The 21,987-nt window shown below is 44.9% G+C and overlaps 1 protein-coding gene across 1 annotated transcript; it reads right to left on the reverse strand.

Moving 5' to 3' along the window:
• Positions 1-2,175: 2,175 nt before the first annotated feature.
• LOC104606337 (disease resistance protein RGA2-like) lies at positions 2,176-14,589 on the reverse strand. Its single transcript, XM_088899298.1, has 2 exons — positions 4,157-14,589; positions 2,176-3,707 (listed from the first exon to the last, which is right to left on the reverse strand). Exon 1 carries the CDS (start codon positions 7,154-7,156, stop codon positions 4,259-4,261), a length of 2,898 nt encoding a protein of 965 aa, XP_088755424.1. The 5' UTR covers positions 7,157-14,589; the 3' UTR covers positions 2,176-3,707; positions 4,157-4,258.
• Between the last annotated feature and the right edge of the window lie 7,398 nt (positions 14,590-21,987).

Raw genomic sequence — 21,987 nt, forward strand, 5'->3', positions numbered from 1 at the left:
TTACATTCTTGATCAAATCCTATACATTCAGTCTAGAAATTAAAAATAAAAAAATTATTTACAGACCGAATTGAATGAATAAAATTAAAAGGGTGCACAGACCATCTGCGCCAAATCTGCACTGCGATCTCCAGGTTCGAACAGTCCATTAAATCAAAATAAATAAAGAACAGTTCTAAATAAATTTTAGATTTAACAGAAATTAATTTCAGATCAATCGCCCTTAACAAGAAACAGTTTCTTGAAAAAAAGAAAGTAATCTACGCAAATCTTGGCAGAACATCTTCTGTCCATCTACGCAAGTTCAGATCTGATTTTCTTTTGGTTCAAGATTCGAACCTGTGGCTCTGATACCACTGAAAGAATGGTAGGATCCATCGTATGGACGCCAAAAAGGTTGCGGAATGGGTGGGCAAATTTCAAAAATTTTCCTACCTTCTTCCAACTGGGAATCATATTCCCTAAATTTAGAATACAATATTCAAGGATCCTACTTGAACCATAATCGAACCAAATCGAAACCAAAGACAAGGGAGGGATTATACCTAATCCAGAGAAGCAATATCTCCCAAAGTTGGTGTTCACGCCCAAAGAGGACACCAAGAACTGCTCTGGCAGAAGATGACACAGCAATGAATGGAACGGAACCAGCAAAGTGCGTCCTACACACTGAATCCTTCGCAAGAACCCTTGGAAAACTCTAAGCACCAAATCATTTTCAGTCTTTTCTGCAAAACTGATACCAAGAACTGATTTCTTGATTTCTTTCTTCTTCAAAGATCGAATCTTGTCAGAAAGAATGGTAGCGGTTGGAGGAGAACTCTTGAGACGAAGATGGCTGAACTTGCTTCTCTTCTCTCTAGAGTAAGTATGAGATCCAATCTCAATTCGCAGGTTGATTTCTTGCACACAAAACCCCTTGTTCAAAATCTGATTATGATCTCTTAGGATTTCTCCTCTTTTCTTCTTGATTAAGAAACCTCCTAATTAGGAGTTATCCCAATCCAAATCAGTATTTGGATAGGGGATGATCTTAATCCTATCTGCAGATTAAGTTAGCTTACTCCTGATCTTATCAAGAGGTTACCATATTCAAATCTGATTTGAATTTGGTCTCCTAGAGTGGATAAGGTTAAAGGCCCAATCCTTTTGCTAACTTTGATCCCAGATCTGCCCCATAAATGGGTGATCATATCAGCCCAGTTCGAAATAGACTTTTGGCCCATTAAGTGTTAAGTGTTTAACTAATTTCCAATCTGCTACCTAGTTGGGCTTCTTTGTATGGCGTGGGACCCAAGCATTGATGTACACACCAGCCACATGGGTTCGGCCCAGCCGAATTCACTAAAAAACTCAATGAACCCCTGAGCCCATCACATGGACCCTATGGGCCCAACACTTACATTAAGTGGTCCCTGGGACAAGCCATCTTATTAAAACCCAGGGACTGTGGGCAGGTGCAAGTTTAGCCCATCAGGTATTATCCCAAATGGCCTTACACTTAACCTCTCAGCCCATAATGATCAAGCACTGCCCGACAAGAGAGGACCTCTCCCTCCGCAACAAGGAACAGTGCTGCACTCTCCACTCACATGGATCACGGGAATTAAAACCATTTGCAAATATTTTGAAACCGTACATATATATATATATATATATATCACGATTGAAATCAATTGCCGGCAGTTTGGTTTCCACCAGAGAGAGTGCATTCCCGATCATTACCTTTGTCCGACAAAGGGGCTGATCCTGTCACTATGATCACCCACTCAGATGAATTCTCAGACTGTCCAAATATGACCAGGTTTTGACCCCCACTAAGGATCTCACTAATTGGCATATCAAAGACAACCCGATCCGACACTTAGTGAAGTATCATAATCGAGTGTAGGGGTCTGGTGTAACTTTCCAATTTTGCCCATCTGTCTCCAAGGTTCAGGGCAATACTAAAAATCTAGTCCGGTTCAATGATTCAAGTAATCCCATACTGCATCTGCCTTGGGTCATACCCTGGTGGCCGAGACAGACCATCCCAACACTTGGTGGCACACTAGTATCAGCCTTGGCAGGATAAATCTCCCCAGACTTATTCAATGGCTGTGAACATTTAAAACTAACACGAGTCTCAATAAGTGTCCGGTTTTAGGGTCTTGCACAGAATTATACCAAACAATATGAATCAAACATGAACTTTATTTATTTACACTAAATATCAAAAGTACATCAAATCGGATTGAAGCTAAGGGCATACAAAACTGTCTAACAGATCTGAGTAGTGGTATTAATTGGTTAGTTCAACATAAATCCAACCTGATCTGTCCCACACATAACACCCCTATACTCAGCCAAAGTGGACCTAAAACTCAATTTATAGGCTATTCTAGGTCAAGTCAACGTGGGTTAGTGGATTATCTTAACTCGATCCATTGTGCTTAATTGATCTTATTACTAAAGAGTCAACATCAACAATTAGAACTTGACCAGATTTTAGGTGCAGTCCATTTTTGTATATACATACATTTTCACAATGAAACTATCCGAGGCTAAAGAGTCAACATGAGCCTAATCAAGTAGAATTAGGCTAAGCATATATCTTTCATATATAAAACATTGCATATTTATAATATTTTATATTAAATAATATATGACACACATATAAACTTATTTTGTACATTATATAATATAAAATATTATATATGATATAAATTATACATGTCATATTATAATATTTATATAAATATATAATATAATATAAAATAACATGTATATATATATATATTGCACACAAAATGTGTATGTTTAAATATATGCGGGCCGGGTTTGAAGTATTAGGCCCAAACCCGGCCCTAAAATTTACAAGCCTGATGTGGGCCCATGCCTGGGCTGGGCCTGAACACAAAACCCAGGCCCAAGCCCAGAATTTCCAGGTCAGGCTGAAATGATCACCCCTAATTAAGGCATTATTTTGATAGTTTAGTCCTATTTATTTTAAATTTGCAAAAACAGACCTCAATAGACAGCACACCGAGTGGCCTAGTCCATAAAAACTTCAAATGACCAAGGAGAGAAGGGTTAGAGGTCAATGAATTGGTTTTGGGTTGGATTCGTCCAACTCAAAAATCAATTTGAACAGATTGGACAGACCAATATAACGGAATTATATTTGATTGGGTTGGATTGAATCAATATCTGATCCACTGATAGAAGATAAGAATACAAGTATCAATGAACCAAATTTGATTTGAAACGAACCAAATTAAAATCAATTTGAACAGATTGAAAGATGCGGATATTGAATTGGACTGATCCAAAATGATCCGAATCTTCATTGCATTGGATTGGACCTGGCCTATCTGTAAAGGATGCACATAGGACTGGACTGGATTGGGCCAAATCGGGTCCAATTGACACCCCTGTGCAGAGCATAGAGACAGAAGAGGGTAGTAATTAGTGGGTGCAATTTGAGCCGAGTTAGGTTGGGTTGAGGTCAACATCACTAATTGCATGTACTTCAGTATCTGAACTGTGTCCCGTCTCAACATACACTAACTCTAACTCTCTCAGACCCTCAAATTTGTACCTTGAACGTCATCTTCATATCCCAATACAAACCAAAACTATGCGAACAAAGTTTTTGAGCACTGCCCAATCAGGAACATCTTATGGACATGGTGCCATTGGTAGCAATCCCAGGGGAGATGTGAAACCTGATACGATTCAACGAAATATAATCAAATTTCGACAATCATAGAGAATTCATCAATGTCTTCAAAAGGCACAACAGAAGTGTCAGACAATTTTTTCCATTTTTATGCAATTTCTATTTTCAATTTTTATATTTTTCTACATTTTATGCAATGTTTCATGTGAATAAAACAATACAATTTGCAAATGATCTTACTATTGAAATACTAGTATATACTATTGAGTGAAATCAGTAAAGAAAAGTCACCACCTCTGCATATATTATTTTTTTGTAGAAACAAAGAAAACAAATAGAGAGTTGAGATAAAAAAGATAAGAATCAATAGTGAATCATCAAAAGCGGAATCAAAACACTGGTATTTATTAGTGATCTTATTGCATATGGAAGAACAATAAGAGAAAAATCACAGGAATGAGTAAGAATTAATAGATACTAGGAGAAGGAACTTGCCTTTATTTTGAGGTGGAAGAATGAGAGCAACGTCAAAGTAATTCCCTGTATCCATCAATGCCAACATCTGTTTGAAGTATGCATGGGGTGAATGATGATCATCTAATGTATACGAACGTCTGGAATATGAGCTATTTTATGCCAATCTGGACCTCGCTCCTTATCACATTGTATCCTTAACTGGGGACATTCATGGATCTCTAATGATTGAAGCGAGTGAAGATGTTGAATTGCTATCGGAAGATTCCGAAGATTTGGATTATGGAAAAGGGTGAGCCTTCGAAGCGATACCAAACAGTCAATCCACTCTGGCAAAAACTCCAGTTTAGGACAATCCCAGATGTTCAAATATTTAAGGCGAGGAAACAATAAAACTACTGCTACTTGTCGTTGCTCATGTTCATTGTCATCATTGCTGTTATTCATGGGGAAAAACAACCATTCTTCCAAATTGGCCATATGTGTTATTGTAAAATTGGTCAGTGACGGAAATGCCACTGTTGCCCTGCTGCCTTCATTAATGCGATCATCAGAACCATACAACAATTCATTACCCATGTGGGTAACTGCGTCTAGCCCTTGAATATGGAGCACATTGAGGTTGTGCAATTTTCCCAAAGGCGGGAGAGATTCCAATTTTTTGCAATCCACTAATTCTAGTGTAACAAGGTTTGGTAGTAGTAACATCCAGCTTGGAATCTCTGGTCTTGGATATCCTTCTACCTTTAATTTTTTCAAATTCGGATGTGGCTCAAGGCATTCTATCACACCCTCCACCCCCACCTCTTCTTCTCCCAAATTATCGTCTTCCCAACGTAATTCCAACCCACATAGGTTTGGCTTGTTCTTCAAGTCGGCTGTCTCTGCTTCACTTGCACTCCTCACATTTTCCAGTTTTTCAATCCTAATCTGACCTCGGAGGTTATTTAGGTCCTTTAACTCTGTTATTGTCCTACCTATCTCTTTACCAACAATAAACCTTGTCAACGTTTGTATCCCTGTTAGTTGCCCCATCCTTAATGGCATCTTATTCACGTATGTACCAAAAAATTCAAGATGCCTGAGGTTAACCATCTTTCTCAAGTCTCGTGGCATCTCTGCAAGGCGATAAGCATATAAGAGCTTCAAGGTTTGTAGATTTTGGAGGGAGGTAAAGGTGGTTGGAAGTTTCCTAATAGGAGTGTGAGAGAGGTTTAAATACCGTAGATGTTTAAGATGAGTGATGGAAATGGGCAGCCTCTTAATATTTGTATAATGTAAATCAAGCACACGTAATCCCTTAAATCTTAAGGAACAACCAAGTGGTCGAAGAAACTCCCCATAATGGTGCAAAAGAAGCAATGTTCGTAGATTCTGTGTCTTGTGGAGCGCTGTGAAAACTTCTACTGGTTCCCTATTATTATTATAACGACAGTAAATTGACGCATGATAAATCCTTTTATGAATACTTTCCATCCAATTATCATTCCCAACATCCATAGTCATGCATTCTTTCCCACCAATAGATCCAGCAAGATCGTGCACTAGGTCGTGCATCTTACATTCCTTAATATTTCCAGATTCATCTTTCACGACATCTTGAAAAAAACACCTCCTTAGAAAGTCATTAAAATAATCATTTCCAACATCCTCTACCTCTTTCCCTGCGGATGACAACTCAGCTGGAATAAAGCCATGCGCCATCCACAACTGAATTAGAGTATTCTTTGGAATTTTGTAGTCCTTAGGAAACAATGCACAAAAAGCAAAACATCGTTTCATGGGTGATGGGAGACTATTGTAACTCAATTTCAGGGCAGGTAAGATTCCACTTCCATCTTCGATTAAACTACTCCTGTGGTTTCTAACTGACAACCATTCTTTCTCTTCTTTCTTACACCTCAATAGACCAGCTAGAGCTTTTACAGCTAACGGTAGTCCTCCACACTTACTCACGATCTCCTTTCCTATAGTCACCAGATTTGGATTAGCCTCTTCTTCGCCTCTGTCCCTAAAAGCTCTTTTCCTGAATAAGGACCAACAGTCTTCCACAGATAAAACCCCTAGAGTGTATGGTTCCACTGTGCCCATTATCTCTGCCACTCCGTAACTGCGACTAGTTACCATGATTTTGCTTCCTCTTGCTCCGCACATCAAATATTTTCTCAATCTATCCCATTTCTCATGATCGTCATTCCATACATCATCTAGAACGAGTAAAAATAGCTTCCCCCACAACACCTCTTGTAGGCGATGCTGCAATGGATCCATGTCTGAGATGTCACATTTAGCACCAGCCGTAGCAGATTCTATAATTGATCTTACAAGCTTTTTTACATCAAAATCATCAGAAACACAGATCCACATTCGTAGGTTAAAGTACCCTTTTACTCTGTCATCATTGTATACTAGCTGAGCAATTGTTGTCTTGCCTTGTCCCCCCATGCCAACGATGGGGATGACTATGATTGAGACATCATCAGCTTCGTCACCACTGCTGATTAGCATTTTTACAATCTTCTCTTTATCTTCATCTCTTCCATAAACTTCTGATTCAATCACAAAGGAATCAGTCTCTCGTCCCTCTATGTTTTCAACTCTTCTGTTCACTTCAGACTCCCTCAAATTAAACTGAGACCTTTCAGCTGCAATTCTGTCTATTTTTTCCATAACCCTCTTAATTTTATGACCCATTCTAGAGCGTAAGAAGATGTTGCTTACCTTTGTCATCGCGCGATTGTCCATTTTGCGACGAAGAGCTTCTGTCAGGAACTCGTCCAATACGTCTTCTGCATCGTAAGCCGCATCCTTGAGACTCTGGAGCCAAATTTTCACAGCTGGCTTGTTGATTTGCTGCTCCTCTGCATCTTGAAGCACGGCTTGAATTGTTGATAACCTCCTGCTGAGAATTTTCAGTTCTGAATTGACACCATATATTAGTGCAATCTCACGGCCGATCAGAGAGCTCAAGCTCCCTAAAAGGTTCTCCACAATAGCAGAAATAACTGCCCCTGCCGCCATCGATCCTCTCTTAGAACAGGAACGTCAAAAAAATGAAAATAGTGATTGTAGTAGAATGAAGGATACGATCTCTCAGGTGAAAACAATGTCTGGGTGCTTACATAGGAATGAAACAAAGAAGAAATGTGATGATAATTACCAGGAAGCCGTGGATACAGCTCAGCATACCACCTTGATTTCTAGGTTGATTAATTCTTAAGTCAATCATTTGAATAAATAATTAATGGTCCCGATATTAAGTATTGTCAATATTGGCGGAGTTGGTACAAATGGCTGGCGGCTGGCGCGTTTGTAGATGTGATATGAAATCATAATCCCGCTGTCACGGGGTGGGGCCGGGGTGGTACGGCTTGAGTAGGTGAGAATGTGACATGCGTACGAACTTGGACCGGTCCGGCATGACCATGATACCCGTGGCCCACAGGGCTGGCAGCCCAGCCCCGCCCCGCATGGCTGGCAGCCCAGCCCCGCATGGCCTATATTAATAAAGTAAATATTTTTTTAATTTCATCATACTAATTTATTTAATTATTGCATATATAAGTAATTTTATACACGAAGTTTATATAAAATTAAATTTTAAGTTTTTAGTTAATTTTTTTAAATAAATAGATTTGGCTTGATGCATGGCTCAACCTCGCCCAAGGCTCGGCCCACGGGTTGGCCCGGCCCACAACATGACATGGGCCCGTAGAGGCTTGAACCGTGGGCTATGCCAAGTCAACCCCCAAAATTTTCACTAGGGAGGCAGGCACGGCCCATGACGGCCCATGGGCCAGCACAACACGACCTGTACTTTGTGTGGGCTACCCACGAGCTAGGCTATGCCAGCTCGACATGGCCCACTTTACACACCTAGGTGTAGTTAGAATGAATGGCCTGATTTAACAAAAAATTAAAAAATAATTAAAATAAAAAGGGTAAATGTGTTAAATAAATCAACATTTTAACCATCCAGATTAATGAATCATTAATTAATTTAATGGTTTTTTACCAAAGACTAGATTTGGGGTAAAACAAAACTGATGCAGTGCAATCCGATCACTCCTAGCTGGCACTGACTTGGCTCCTATTTGGCGACAGATGGTACCTGAGGTGAAGAAGATGGTGAAGGATTCCCGGGGAGCTCGCCTGACGGGGACACTCTGATGCTTAAGTTAGATCTCTTAGACAAAAATAGAGAATGCAAGTAGCTAAGAGTGCAGATAGAGCAAAAATCATTACCTTCACCCCTGGGGGTTGAGGCTCTTTTATACTGGAGCTCTGTCAAATCAGGCGTAACCGCCTTTGTCAAGTCAAGCGTAACCGCCTCTGTCTCCCTGCCACAGCCATTACTGTCAGAGCTGAGGTGGTGGGCGCAGGTAGCTGTTACAGAGTACGGCCCTGCCAGATGTGAAACACTTCTCAGAGTGGGCAGGCACGACGCCACCTGACAAGAGACGTGGGCGCAACCTCCAGATTTGACAGGTACTATTGTCAGGCAGATTTTTTGCAGGTTGCCAAGCTACTTTGTACCGAGCTACCTTACACCGAGATGTTGGGGATGTGTCGAGGTACTTATGCTTGAAGCGGGTCTGGCAAGTACGGAGTGTTAATGGCGCTAACCCGAAGTGTTTCCACTTCGAGATACTTAGCCGTAGGTCGGGGTGTTCCCTTCTTAGGAAGAGCTCGGGGCTCAATGGGAGGAGTTCGGGTCTTAGAGCAGCTCGGGTCCCCACGCAGGGGGGAGCTCGGCTCACTCCACCCTTGGAGAGAATTCGGGGTGAACTGGATGTTACTTCCCGGCGAGTTGCTTCGTCAACCGAGCTGTCAGGCCAGGCTCCGGCGAGTTCGTTACGCTGAGTTGTGGCTAGGATGTCATGCTGAGTTGTCACTTACACCAGGTAATGTCCACGTGTCCCCATGCTACGAGGTCGGGCCAAATCACCCTCCATCAATTGCCCCCCACTCCCCGTGCTAAGGGTTCTGACCCAACGTGGGGAGTTCACGGGATGACGGGTGGATTTGACCCGTAGCTCAGGCCATCCAGCTAGATAGATCATTGGTCGAACCAATTCGCTGCTCGGCTCAATCAAGGGTAACCCGGACCGCGTACAGTTCACGCGCGGACGTCAAGCGAATTATGGACTCTACGGACGTCAAAAAATGCGCTAAACTGATTTCACCTCGGGGGTCGCGTAGCCGATTTTCTTGAGAGCTGTTAGATCGTCTTGATCTTGAGCGTTGATGCCAGAGCATAGCGGCTATAAATAGTGGGGGTCCTGTTCATTTTTCCCTCGCCATAAGTTCTCAGCATTCGTCTTGAGCTCACGTCTAAGGTCTTCAGCTTGGGTCAATTCTCCCTAGTTCGGTTGCTTTTCCTTGGTGAGTCCCCTTTAGCTTTGCTCAGTTTCCTTATTTCTTCCAGTTCGGTTTAATGTCTAGTTTTGACAGTCAATTGGATGAGCCTGAGGTGGGTACCTCGGCTCAAGGTGTCCCTACCGAAGTCCAGTCTCACGAGGTGTGGGCGACCTCGGGTAATCTGGCGTCCACCTCTCACCGAGGTCAGATGCTAGATAGGTTCGGTCCTTCCACAATGACCCTAGAGAGGTTCCGACACCTCATCCGGCAGTATAACATACCTAGGGAGTACACCTATAGCTTGCCTGCGGGCAACTTCCCATGGGAGCATGGTCCTGACGAGATTGTAATATTCTGGGAGCAGCTCATAGATGGGCTCCGTCTTCCTCTCCACCCTCTTGTCATAGAAATTCTGAACCACTTTAACGCCATAGTAGACTAGCTCCACCCGAACTCCATTCGTAATGTGGTTGGGATCATCTCCCTCTGCTTTGATTACGCCCTCCCTCTAGATTTAGATATTTTTTGTTCCATTCTGTCAAAAAAGAAGAACACTTCAAGCGTTCTCCCCGAGCACAGGTGGGCCTACTACTTGTCCCCTCGCTCGAGTTTCAGGTTACTACACAAGCTTCCTAGCAAAGTCCCAGCTTGGAAGCAGGATACTTTGTAGTCCGGAACACCGTAGGGTGGCCCTTCCCCACTTATTGGAGGGTGGCTGTCCAGGACCTCGGCGTTATACGATGGCCCTTCCCCATCGTATGGATGCCCAAAGATTGCGGAATAAGGGGGCGAATTTAAAAAATTTTTCTCTCCCTTCAACTGGGAATTGCATTCCCCATTTTAGAAAATCATATTTTCAAGGATCATTCTTGAACCATAAATTGAACCAGATCTGAACCAAAGGAAGTAGGAGAGGATTGTACCTGATACGGATAAATAATATCTCCCAACAAAGGTGTTCACGCCCAAGGAAGGATCCAAAGACTGCTCCCACTGAAGATGGCACAGTGCAAGATGGAGTAGAATCAGCAGTGTTCTTCTCCAAGAACTCTATCCTTCACAAGAATCAGCAGGATGGCACGTGAGCACAGCTACCTATCATTTCTTTCTCAAAGAACTGATGTCAAGATCGAATCTTGACTTCTCCTACAACTGGAGATCGAACTGGCAAACAAGGCGGCAAGAACATGGAGGCGGCAAGAGAGTATTCGCAGGGTGCAGAATTCTTTCTTCTTGAGATTTCAGCACTGAAGAAAATCTGATGTGTGTCTCTTAAAGGCTGCCGCCCCTCCTTCTTTTGTTAACCTAAAAAGATAAGCTCCTAATCTCATTAGGAGCTGCTTATCCAAATCATATTTGGATCAGCCTTCTCTTCAACTGATAAAGATAAACCCATATCTTATCTGCAGATTAGATTAGCTTTCTCCTAATCTCATTAGGAGGTTTCTAGATCTGAATCACATTCAGATCTAGACTCTCTGAGTGGATAGGGTCAAGACCCTATCCTATCTGCTAATCCATCTCAGAATTTGCCCCATTATTTACTAAATAAATAACCCAGTTCGAAATGGGTTTTAGGCCCATTAAGCTTATGTACTCATTGGGTGACCTCCCTCAGTGGTGGGCCCCACACGTCATGGAGAGGCTACGTGCAGGACCCTAGCCGATTTGGGCCCACCGAAATCTGGCTTTATGAAAGTCAATGGAAGCCACTTTGGTTTGACCTAGATCAAACTAGGGCGTAATTGACTGTTTCCTCCAGCTAATATGAGTGCATGTGATAGGGAGATTCATATGATGAACTCTCTAAAGGCCTTCCATCATTAGCATGAGAATGTGTCATTTAGTAATGAGGAAACTTACTAGAAAATGGGCTATCCATTTGCTGTTGGGCTTGTCTAAATGTTTCATAAGATGATAGGGGCGTCATAGACCGATGTGGGAGGGGCTTCACCAGAAAATGGGAACTCTCTCATGGTACCTTGGCGTTCACGAATATGATGGGTAAGCACTCACTAGACAGAAAGGTTTACCTGAAAATGGCTCTGAACCTTGTATGATAGAGGCCAAAGGGAAAACTCATATGATGAGTGGATGTGATCCTTCACAGAGAGGTAGTGGGGTTATGCAGCTGAAACAGTTGGCTCCATGCACTCTATGTGATTTCCCACGTTTCCAGAGATAACCCGTAGTCTCCATCACTGAGAAAGGAGGGAAATCTCAAAGATGAATAAATGGGAATGGAACGTAGATTACAATCCATATCTATGTAATGAACATGAATCAAATTAGGTTATGGACTGATGTTTGCTCTTTTATCAGAAAATGACAAACGGACAATTTGCAAAGCTGCTTGATGACAACAAGCTGAAGGGCCCAAACTATGCCGACTGGTATAGGAACTTATGTTGGTCTTAACCTCTAAAAAATTGGACAAGGTAGCCAAGAATCCTGCCCCGGATCATCTAGGAGATAGGGCTTATGAGGCCCAGAGAAGAGAATACCAAGAATGGGAGGAGAAAAACTCCCTTTCCCGCTACTATATCATTGCCTCCTTGAACAACCCAATACAGAGGCAGTTCGATCAGATCGAACTTGCCAAGGACATATTGGATAGTCTCTAGACAATGTACGAAGAGTAGAATCGTTCTACTCGACAGAAGGTCTTGAAACAGTTCATGACCGCACAGATGTCCAAGGGCCAACAAGTTCACGACCATTGTCTTTGGAAGATGGGTTATATCAACGAATTGGAGGCTCTTGGATCTGGGCTAGATCTGGTAACACAGATCGATGCTATTCTCAACTCTCTGCCTCCATCCTTTAATCCATTCATCATGAATTACAACATGAACAAGCTGAGTGTCAGCTTGCAGGAACTCAGCAATATGTTGTAGAGGGCCGAAGAATTGATTAAAAGGGATGAGCCCATTGCCATGCTTGTTGAAGTTGGCAAATTGGGCAAGAAAATGAAGGCAAAGACAAAGCATCGGATGCCTGTCACTTCTGCAAAAAGACTGGCCACTGGAAAAGGAACTGTCCTGCCTACCTGGAATCCAAGAAAGGTAATTTCGAATCTTGTGTTATAGAAACCAATTTATTGGTAGTTTTTGCATCCTGGTGTGTTGACTCCGGGGCTTCAACTCATGCGTGTAACTCACTGCAGGGGTTCAAGGTAAGCAGAAGGCTGAGTGAAGGAGAAGTTACACTCTACTTGGGGACTTCTACAACTGTTGCAGCCGCGGCCATAGGAACCGTGGAATTAATTTTTAGAGAAGGAATCATTGTACTTAAAGATTGTCTTTATGTACAAAATTTAAGGAGAAATTTGATTTCTGTCTCAAAACTATGTGCGGATGGTTATTCTGTCTTCTTTTGTAATACGATTACTATTAGAAGAAATAACAAATTCATCGCATACGGGGAACTAGAGAGCGGTCTCTATATTTTGCATCCTTCTTTAGAAATTAACATAACCGAAACTACGTCGGCTGAAATCCCCAAGAAAAGAGTTCGTGATACAATTAATCCCACGTGCCTGTGGCATTACCGACTTGGCCACATCGGTGTTGACCGAATCACAAGGTTGGTAAATGATGGTCCTTTAGGTTTTCTAACTATAGAAGATCTTCTCACCTGTGAGCCTTGCCTATAAGGTAAGATGACCAAACGACCATTTAACGGGAAGCCTGAAAGATGTACAGTCACACTTGACCTTATACATACTGATGTATGTGGTCCCGTGAGTGTTAGAACACGGAATCAACACATGTATTTCATCACCTTCATAGATGATTTTTCACGATATGGTTACGTGTACCTAATGAGACACAAGTCTGAATACTTTGAAAATTTCAAGGAGTTCAGGCAAGATGTCGAAAAACAATTAGGGAGAGAAATTAAAGCCCTTCAATCAGATCGAGGTGGCGAGTATCTCTCTGACGAATTCAGGGACTACTTAAAGGACAATGGGATAATATCACAATTGGCTCGTGCTGCTATACCATAACTTAACGGTGTTTCAGAGAGGAGGAATAGGACCTTATTAGATATGGTCCGGTCACTTCTCATACACTCAGAGTTACCCACATCCTTTTGGGATTACGCATAAGACTGCGATTTACGTGCTGAATTGGATTCCGAATACTCCATATGAACTTTGGACCAGAAAGAAACCAAGTGTCAGACATTTGAAGATTTGGGGTTGTCCAACACACGTTAAAAGATCGAGTGCAGACAAGTTGGAATCCAAGACCAGCCGTTGCCTATTTGTAGGCTACCCAAAAGGCTCTGTGGGTTACCTATTCTATGACCCAAGTGAGCAGAAGGTGTTTTGCAACCGAAATGCATAATTCTTGGAAACCGATTACATCCTGGACACCCATCGTCAGGAAGTAGTTTTTCATGAGGAGAGCTCAGGAGCAGTAGGAGATGTCCCACAAGTTCTAGGTAGTGACCAACCTAGAAGATCCACTCGGGTATCCAGGCCACCAGTCCGTTATGGTTATGACTAGGGTAATTACCTGGAGGAAACCTTGACTAGTGAGGAGGATCCCGTGACTTATGAGGGATCTATGTTGGACATAAATTCCCAGAAGTGGGTGGCGGCCATGTGAGCTGAGATGGACTCTATGGAGACCAATGGAGTCTGGACTCTCGTAGATCTGCCCTCCGAGGTAAAAGCAATCGGTTGCAAATGGATTTACAAGAGGAGGAAGGGCCCCGATGGTAAAGTTGAGACCTTCAAAGCTCGTTTGGTGGCGAAAGGGTACGCTTAGAAAAAGGGCATCGATTATGAGGAAACCTTTTCGCCTGTGGCCATGCTTAAATCCATTAGGATCCTGCTAGCTGTAGCAACATACCATGATTATGAGATTTGACACATGGATGTCAAAACTGCATTCCTGAATGGAGATCTTACTAAAGATATCTATATGCAGCAGCCGCAAGGCTTCATTGCTGCTGGTCAGGAAAACATGGTATGTAAACTTAATAGATCCATTTATGGACTTAAGCAAACTTCTAGAAGTTGGAACATCCGTTTTGACTCTACTGTCAAATCGTTTGACTTCAAGCAGAATCCGGATGAACCCTGTGTTTACAGAAAGTACAGTGGAGATAAGGTTACCTTCTTGGTTCTGTATGTAGATGACATTCTACTCATTAGGAATGATGTAGGAATGTTAACTACGGTGAAAGTATGGTTTTCACAGCAATTCTCCATGAAAGATCTTGGAGACGCCTCCTATATACTGGGTCTTCGACTCTATAGAGATAGATCAAAGCAGATAATAGGATTATCCCAATCTGCTTACATTGAGAAGATAGTCAAAAAATACGGCATGGTGAACTCCAAGAAAGGAAATGTTCCTTTTAGGCATGGAGTCACTCTCTCTAAGAAGATGTCTCCCAAGACCTCTGAGGAGATTAAGGGCATGAAGGATGTTCCCTATGCCTCGGCCGTAGGGAGGATAATGTAAGCCATGCTGTGCACTCGTCCTGATATTGCTCAGGCAGTAAGTGTGGTAAGCAAATTCCAGGCCAACCCAGGGAAGGAGCACTAGACTGCTGTGAAAAATATACTTAAGTACCTTCGAAGGACAAAAGAGTTTTGTCTGGTATTCGATGGTAGCTCACTACATATCCAAGGGTATACTGATGCCGATTTCCAATCGGATCCAGATGATAGAAAGTCTACATCTGGATATGTTTTCATGATAGGATCATGTGTTATTTGCTGGAAAAGCAGCTAACAGGGGTCCACTACAGACTCCATGACTGAGGCCAAGTACATTGTCGCAAGTAAGGCTGCCAAAGAAGCCGTGTGGATGAAGAAGTTCATTCTCGAGTTGGGAGTAGTTCCATCCAGCACATCACCCATCCCGTTGTTGTGTGACAACAATGGAGCCATTGCTCAAGCTAAGGTGCCACGAGCCCACTCGAAGTCAAAGCACATCGAGAGGAAGTACCACGTACTACGAGAGATTGTTGGTAGAGGGGACGTCTTGATTCAGAAGGTAGCGTCAGCGGAAAATGTAGCAGACCCATTGACGAAGCCACTAACACAGAAAGTGTTTGAGAAACACGTGGAAAGCATGGGACTCCGGCTTGTACCAAATTGGACCTAAGTGCAAGTGGGAGCTGTTGGACAATTTTGTATGCCCTTGCTTCAATCAGAATGATGTACATTATGAGTTTATTGTAAATGAAAAAAAGTACATATTTGATTCATGTTCCCTTGGTATGTTTCTGGGTAATACCCTTAAACTGGACACTTAATGAGACTCGTGTTAGTTTAGAATGTTCACAGCCAGTGGGTCGGTCTGGGGAGACCTATCCTGATAAGGCTGACACTGGTGTGCCACCAAGTTGGTTGGGGTGGCCTGTCTCAGCCACCAGGGTGAGACCCTAGGCACATACAGTGTAGGATCAATTGGATCTTTGAACCGGACCAGATTTCTAGTATCGCCCTGGACCTTGGAGATTAATGGGCAAAAACTGCCCTCAGCCGTAGGGAGCATCATGTATGCCATGCTGTGCACTCGCCCTGACATTGCTCAGGCGGTGAGTGTCGTAAGTAGGTTCTAGGCCAACCCAGGGCAGGAGCATTGGACTATTGTGAAGAACATACTCAAATACCTTCGAAGGACAAAAGAGTTTTGTTTGGTATTCGATGGTAGTTCACTACAAATTCTGGGGTATACTGATGTCGATTTCCAATCAGATCTAGATGATAGAGAGTCTACATCTGGGTATGTTTTCACGATAGGATCGTGTGCTGTTTGCTGGAAAAGCAACAAACAGGGGTCCATGGCAGACTCCACAACTGAAGCCGAGTACATTGTCGCAAGTGAAGTTGCCAAGGAAGCCGTGTGGATGAAGAAGTTCATTCATGAATTAGGAGTGGTTCCGTCCAGCACATCACCCATCCAGTTGTTGTGTGACAACAATGGAGTGACCGCCCAAGCTTAGGAGCCTCGGGCCCACTCGAAGTGAAAGCACATTGAGAGGAAGTACCATGTACTGCGGGAGATCGTTGGTAGAGGAGACATCCGGAAGGTGTTTGAGAAACACGTGGAAAGTATGGGACTCCATCTTGTACCATATTGGACATAAGTGCAAGTGGGAGTTGTTGGACAGTTTTTGTATGCCCTTAGCTTCAATCTATTTTGATGTACTACTGATATTTAATGTAAATAAATAAAGTACATGTTTGATTCATGTTGTGTGGTATGCTTCTGTGTAAGACACTAAAACTGGACACTTAATGAGACTTGTGTTAGTTTTAAATGTTCACAGCCAATGGATAAGTCTGGGGAGATTTATCCTGCCAAGGCTGACACTGGTGTGCTGCCAACTGTTGGGGTGGCTTGTCTCAGCCGCCAGGGTGAGACCCAAGGCACACGCAGTGTAGGATTACTTGAACCCTTGAAATGGACCAGATTTCTAGTATTGCCCTGGACCTTGGAGATTGATGGGCAAAACTGGAAAGTTACACTTGACCCCTAGACCCGATTATGGTACTACCCTAGGTGTCGGATCGGGCTATCTTTGATATGCCAATTAGTGAGATCCTTAGCAGGGGTCAAAACCTGGGTATGTTGGGACAGTCTGAGAATTCATTTGAGTGGTTGATCATAGTGACGGGATCAGCCCCCTTGTCGGGCAAGGGTAATGATCGAGGATGCACTCTCTCTGATGGAAACCAAACTGCTAGCAGTTGATTTCAATCGTTGGAATTTGTTTTGCAAAATGTATGGTTTCAAAATGTTTGCAAATGGTTTTAATTCCCGTGATTCATGTAAGCAGAGAGTGCAACACTGTTCCATGCAGCCGAGGGAGATGTCCTCTCTTGTTGGGCAGTGCTTGATCATTATGGGCTGAGAGGTTAAGTGTAAGGCCATTTGGGATAATACCTGATGGGCTAATCTTGCATCTGCCCATAGTCCCTGGGCTTTTATAAGATGGCTTGGCCCAGGGACCACTTAGTGTAAGTGTTGGGCCCATAGGATCCATGTGATGGGCTCAAGGGGTTCACTAGGCTTTCTAGTGAATTCGGTTAGGCCTTGTAACAGAGGTTGGGCCGAACCCATGTGGCTGGTGTGTAGATCAATGCTTGGGTCCCATGCCATACAAAGAAGCCCAACTGGGCAGCAATTTGGAAGACTATTGAGCACTTGATTCATATTGGACCTTGATGTAGGGTGATTTGGCCCGACCTCGTAGCATGGGGACTCGTGGACATGACCTGGCATAAGTGACAATTCAGTGTGACAGCCTGGTCACTACTCGGCGCAGCGAGCTCGCCGAGGCCCGGCCAAACGACTTGGTGGGTGGGACAGCTCCTCGAGAAGCAAGGCCCAGTTCGCCTCGAACTTGAGGGTGGAGCACCCCGAGCTCCCCCATGCAAAGGGACCCGAGCTCCTCCTGAAACCCGAGCTCTTCCTAAGGGACTCCGAGCTCTCCCTTCCTAAGAAGGAAGCACCCCAACTTTTGGCTAAGTGTCCCGAGGGAGAAAACACCTCGGGACAGCACCATCGAGACTCCTGTTCGTACTTGCTTAAGGCCCGCCTCCAGTGCGAGCACCTCGGGGTACCTCGGCACCTCGGTGCAAGGAAAACCTGCCCTAGGTGGTTCAGTGCACAGTAGCTCGGCAGACTGCAAGGAGATCTGCCTGACATCCATGCCTACCTGACATCCATACCTGCCGAAATCCAGTGATAGTGCTCGGATCCCTTGCCAGGCAGCGTTCTGCTTGCCGTCTTTGAAAGGCATGGCATGACTAACAAGTCCATACCCTGCAGTAGCAGCTTATAGCAGCAGCCTGCACCTGCCACCCCTGCCCTGGCGGTAATGGCTAGGGCAGTGGCGGTTACGCCTGATGTGACCAAGCTTCGGTATAAACGGACCCCGACCCTCACGAAGCAAAGGTATTGAAGCTAGCACTTTCAGCACTCCTACTCTCAGCTTTTTCCTTTGAGATTTCTCTAGAGTTCTAACTTAGCCATCGGAGTGTTCCCATCGAGAGAGCTCCCTGGGAACCCCTCATCTTCTTCTTCCTCTCAGGTGTCGTTTGCCACTGCTAGGAGACAAGTCCCAGCCAGGTAGGAGTTCCCAAATCGTGCAGCATCATTTGGTGCCGTCTGTGGGAAACACTTCAAAAGGCCTTCCTCTAACTTCTGTGCAACTTCCTCCCAAAATCTCATCAGCATTACAAGCACCTATGGCTTCCTCCAGCAACTCCGGGTGCCAGAACACCCCAGAGGAACAATCTTAGCTGCCCACCATCTGCATCGGGCAGTTCACCATCCCCCTCGCTGTGGACGGGGTACCTAGTCTGAATGTGCCCTTGACGGTGGCACCCGTGACAGTTCCATGTCCCTCTGCCATTGAAACAACCTTCGTTGATCCCACCATCTTCCCTCTGGTGGCCAGCCAAGGTCAGCTCGATGACCTGATGCAATGCATGCGAGCCATGCAGACCCAGATGCAACAGTTCCAGCAACTTCAGTTCCACCAGCAGCAAGTGCTGCACCAAGTGTCCCAGTACCAGTATCAACAACAATTTCCTTCACTCCCTCCCCGACACCCGGCTACACAGCCAACCAAGCCTCACCGCCGCAGTGAACTCCCTTCCTGCCAAGGAGAGACCTCAGCGTCGTCCCATGGTAGGAAGGAAAGACTCCCTACCCCCGCCTTGCAGCCTGCAGTCAGGTCGGGGGCTTCCCAGCCAGTCAGGCCAGCATCACCTTGGCGTTCGCAGTTCGAACCTCTGCTTGCAGAAAATCGGTTCGAAGTTTTAGCCGGTGACCTAGAACAAGGTCCCTCTGTTCGCAGTTACCGACCGCCATCCATGCCTATCTCTGGGCCCATCGAGCTCAGTAACACCGAGGCCAGCAGCACCAACGCCGAGCCGACCAAGAAGCAGCAAAGGCGCCACCGAGCTCGCCGAACAGCCACCCACAACCTGCCCGAGCTTGAAGGAAAAGTAGAAGTAAGTTCGGGAGAGGTAAAAGCTACACCACTTTCCCTCCCCCCTGTCACCGGAGCTCCTTGCTGTCCCCATGCCAAGAGACTTCAACCTCCCCCCGCTGGACAAGTACGATGGGTCTTTTGACCCCAACGACCACGTGGACGCCTTCCAGTCCCAAATGCATCTGGCTAGGGCGAGTGAGTCTTGCATGTGCAAGGCCTTCTCCACCACTTTCAAGGGAGTAGCCCGCACCTGGTACCGAAACCTCACGCCAGGTTCAATAAGGAGTTGGGCGCAGTTTGTGCAGGTCTTCACCTCCCACTTCATCACCAGTAAAAGGTGCCCGAGGACCCAGGAAAGCCTCCTTAGCGTAGTCCAAAGGGAAGGAGAGTCCATCTGAAACTACATCAAGCGGTTTAATGACGCTTGCTTACAGATACCCGACCTAGACCCTGCAGTTTGGCTCACTGCAGCAAAGCGAGGCATCACCCACAAGGAGTTCAAATGGCATGAGGTTGTCAACCAACCCAAGACCGTGACCGAGTTCCTTGAATTGGTAGATCGGTTCATAGGAACAGAGGAGGAGATCAACCAGAAGGCGAACACACCCTCGAAAAAAGAAAGAGAGAACCGGAGACCCCAGCTCCAATTGACAAGAAGAAGAAGGACCAAGCTCGGGGGGCAAAGCAAATTCAGCCTTTCCGAGCTCCGGCAGCAGAAAGGGACTATATGCCCCTCAACGCAAGGCGGGCCAAGATCCTCATGGCAATCAAGGACGCCCCATATGTGAAGTGGCCACCTGGGCACAAGGCTGATCCCAGTGTTAGGAATAAAAACTTGTACTATAGTTTTCATAGAGATCACGGTCATAGTACCGAAAATTGTAAGAACCTCCGCGATGAGATAGAAGAACTTATCCGTCGCGGATATTTGAGAAATTTTGTACAGCATAATAATAGTAATAATGAAGCAGGTCAGCACGAGGAGCAGAGCAAAGAGGCTCCCGAGTCCAGCAGACAAGCCGAACAGCCACAGAGGCAGCCTCCTGACGAGAGACCAGTTCGGGGTACCATCCATGTGATTGTCGGAGGATCAATTGTCGTGGGCTGCACTTCAGCTGCAACTCGGTCATCAGCTGCGAAGCCGCTAGGGAAGAGCCTAACCCCCCGAAGCGGCCAAAGACAGAGGAACCGATATTCTTCATTGAAGATGATGCACGGGGGGTCCATTATCCCCATGATGACGCGCTTGTCATAAAGATTAAGATCAACGACTTCGAGGTCAAGCGCGTCCTAGTCGAATCGGGTAGCTCGACGGACATTCTCTTCAATGCAGCCTTCGATCAGCTTCAACTCCTGGAAAACGATTTGAAGCATGTGAACACTCTACTGGTGGGATTCAGCGGCGAGGAGGTCAGGCCTCTCGGGAGAGTCACTGTACCGGTGGAGATCGGTACCTGGCCCAGTGTGGTAAGGCTCGATCACGAGTTCCTGGTAGTTGCGACCCCCTCCCCGTACAACGCAATAGTAGGTCGGCCCATCACCCACGCCTTACGAGCAGTAGTCTCCAGCTACCACCTGGCGATGAAGTTCCCTATAGACTTTGGAGTTGGAGTGACACGAGGCGATCAACTCGAGTCCCACAAGTGCTATGTAGCCACCCTCAAAGGAAAGGCTAAGGTAGCAGACGACCTTTACCTGGAATGGCCTACAGAGCAATTCGCGGAGCGAGCCGCACCTACCAAGGAGACCATCCCTATCCCGGCCTCGACAGAAGATCTAGCTCGGGTATTCCAGATCGACACTTCTGTTGAGGAGCCCCTACGGTCTCAATTGGTAAGTTTCTTACTTAAAAATTTAGATATTTTTGCATGGTTAGCGGCAGAAATGCCTAGCATAGACCCCAACATTATAACTCATAGACTCAACACTGATCCTGTAGTTAGGCCCGTTAGACAGAAGAAACGCAACCTAGCCCCAAAGCGATGGAGGGCAGTCGACGAGGAGGTTGGGAAACTCCTTGCAGCAAATTTCATCAGGGAAGTCCATTACCTAAGCTGGGTGGCCAACCCCGTTCTGGTAAAAAACGCTAACGGTAAGTGGTGCATGTGCATCGACTACACTGACCTGAACCGAGCTTGCCCAAAGGACTGCTTCCCACTTCCCAGGATCGACCGTCTAGTGGATGCGACCTTGGGGCACGAGTTGCTGACCTTCCTGGATGCCTATTCGGGCTACAATCAAATCAGGATGGACCCAGCTGATGAAGAGAAAACTACCTTCATAACCGAGTTTGACCTGTACTGTTACAAGGTCATGCCTTTCGGGTTGAAAAACGCTGGGGCTACTTTTCAGAGACTTGTAAATAAATTGTTTGAGCCGCTAATCGGAAAAAAATGAGTGTTATGTAGATGACATGGTCGTCAAAACCCAGATTTCACATGAGTTAATACAAGATTTACATTCGGTTTTTGAAATTTTGCATAGATTTAATATGAAGTTAAATCCAAACAAGTGTG

The sequence above is a fragment of the Nelumbo nucifera genome, chromosome 2 (genome assembly GCF_055504915.1).
Source record: "Nelumbo nucifera cultivar China Antique chromosome 2, China Antique-T2T, whole genome shotgun sequence".
Taxonomy (NCBI): Eukaryota; Viridiplantae; Streptophyta; class Magnoliopsida; order Proteales; family Nelumbonaceae; genus Nelumbo; species Nelumbo nucifera.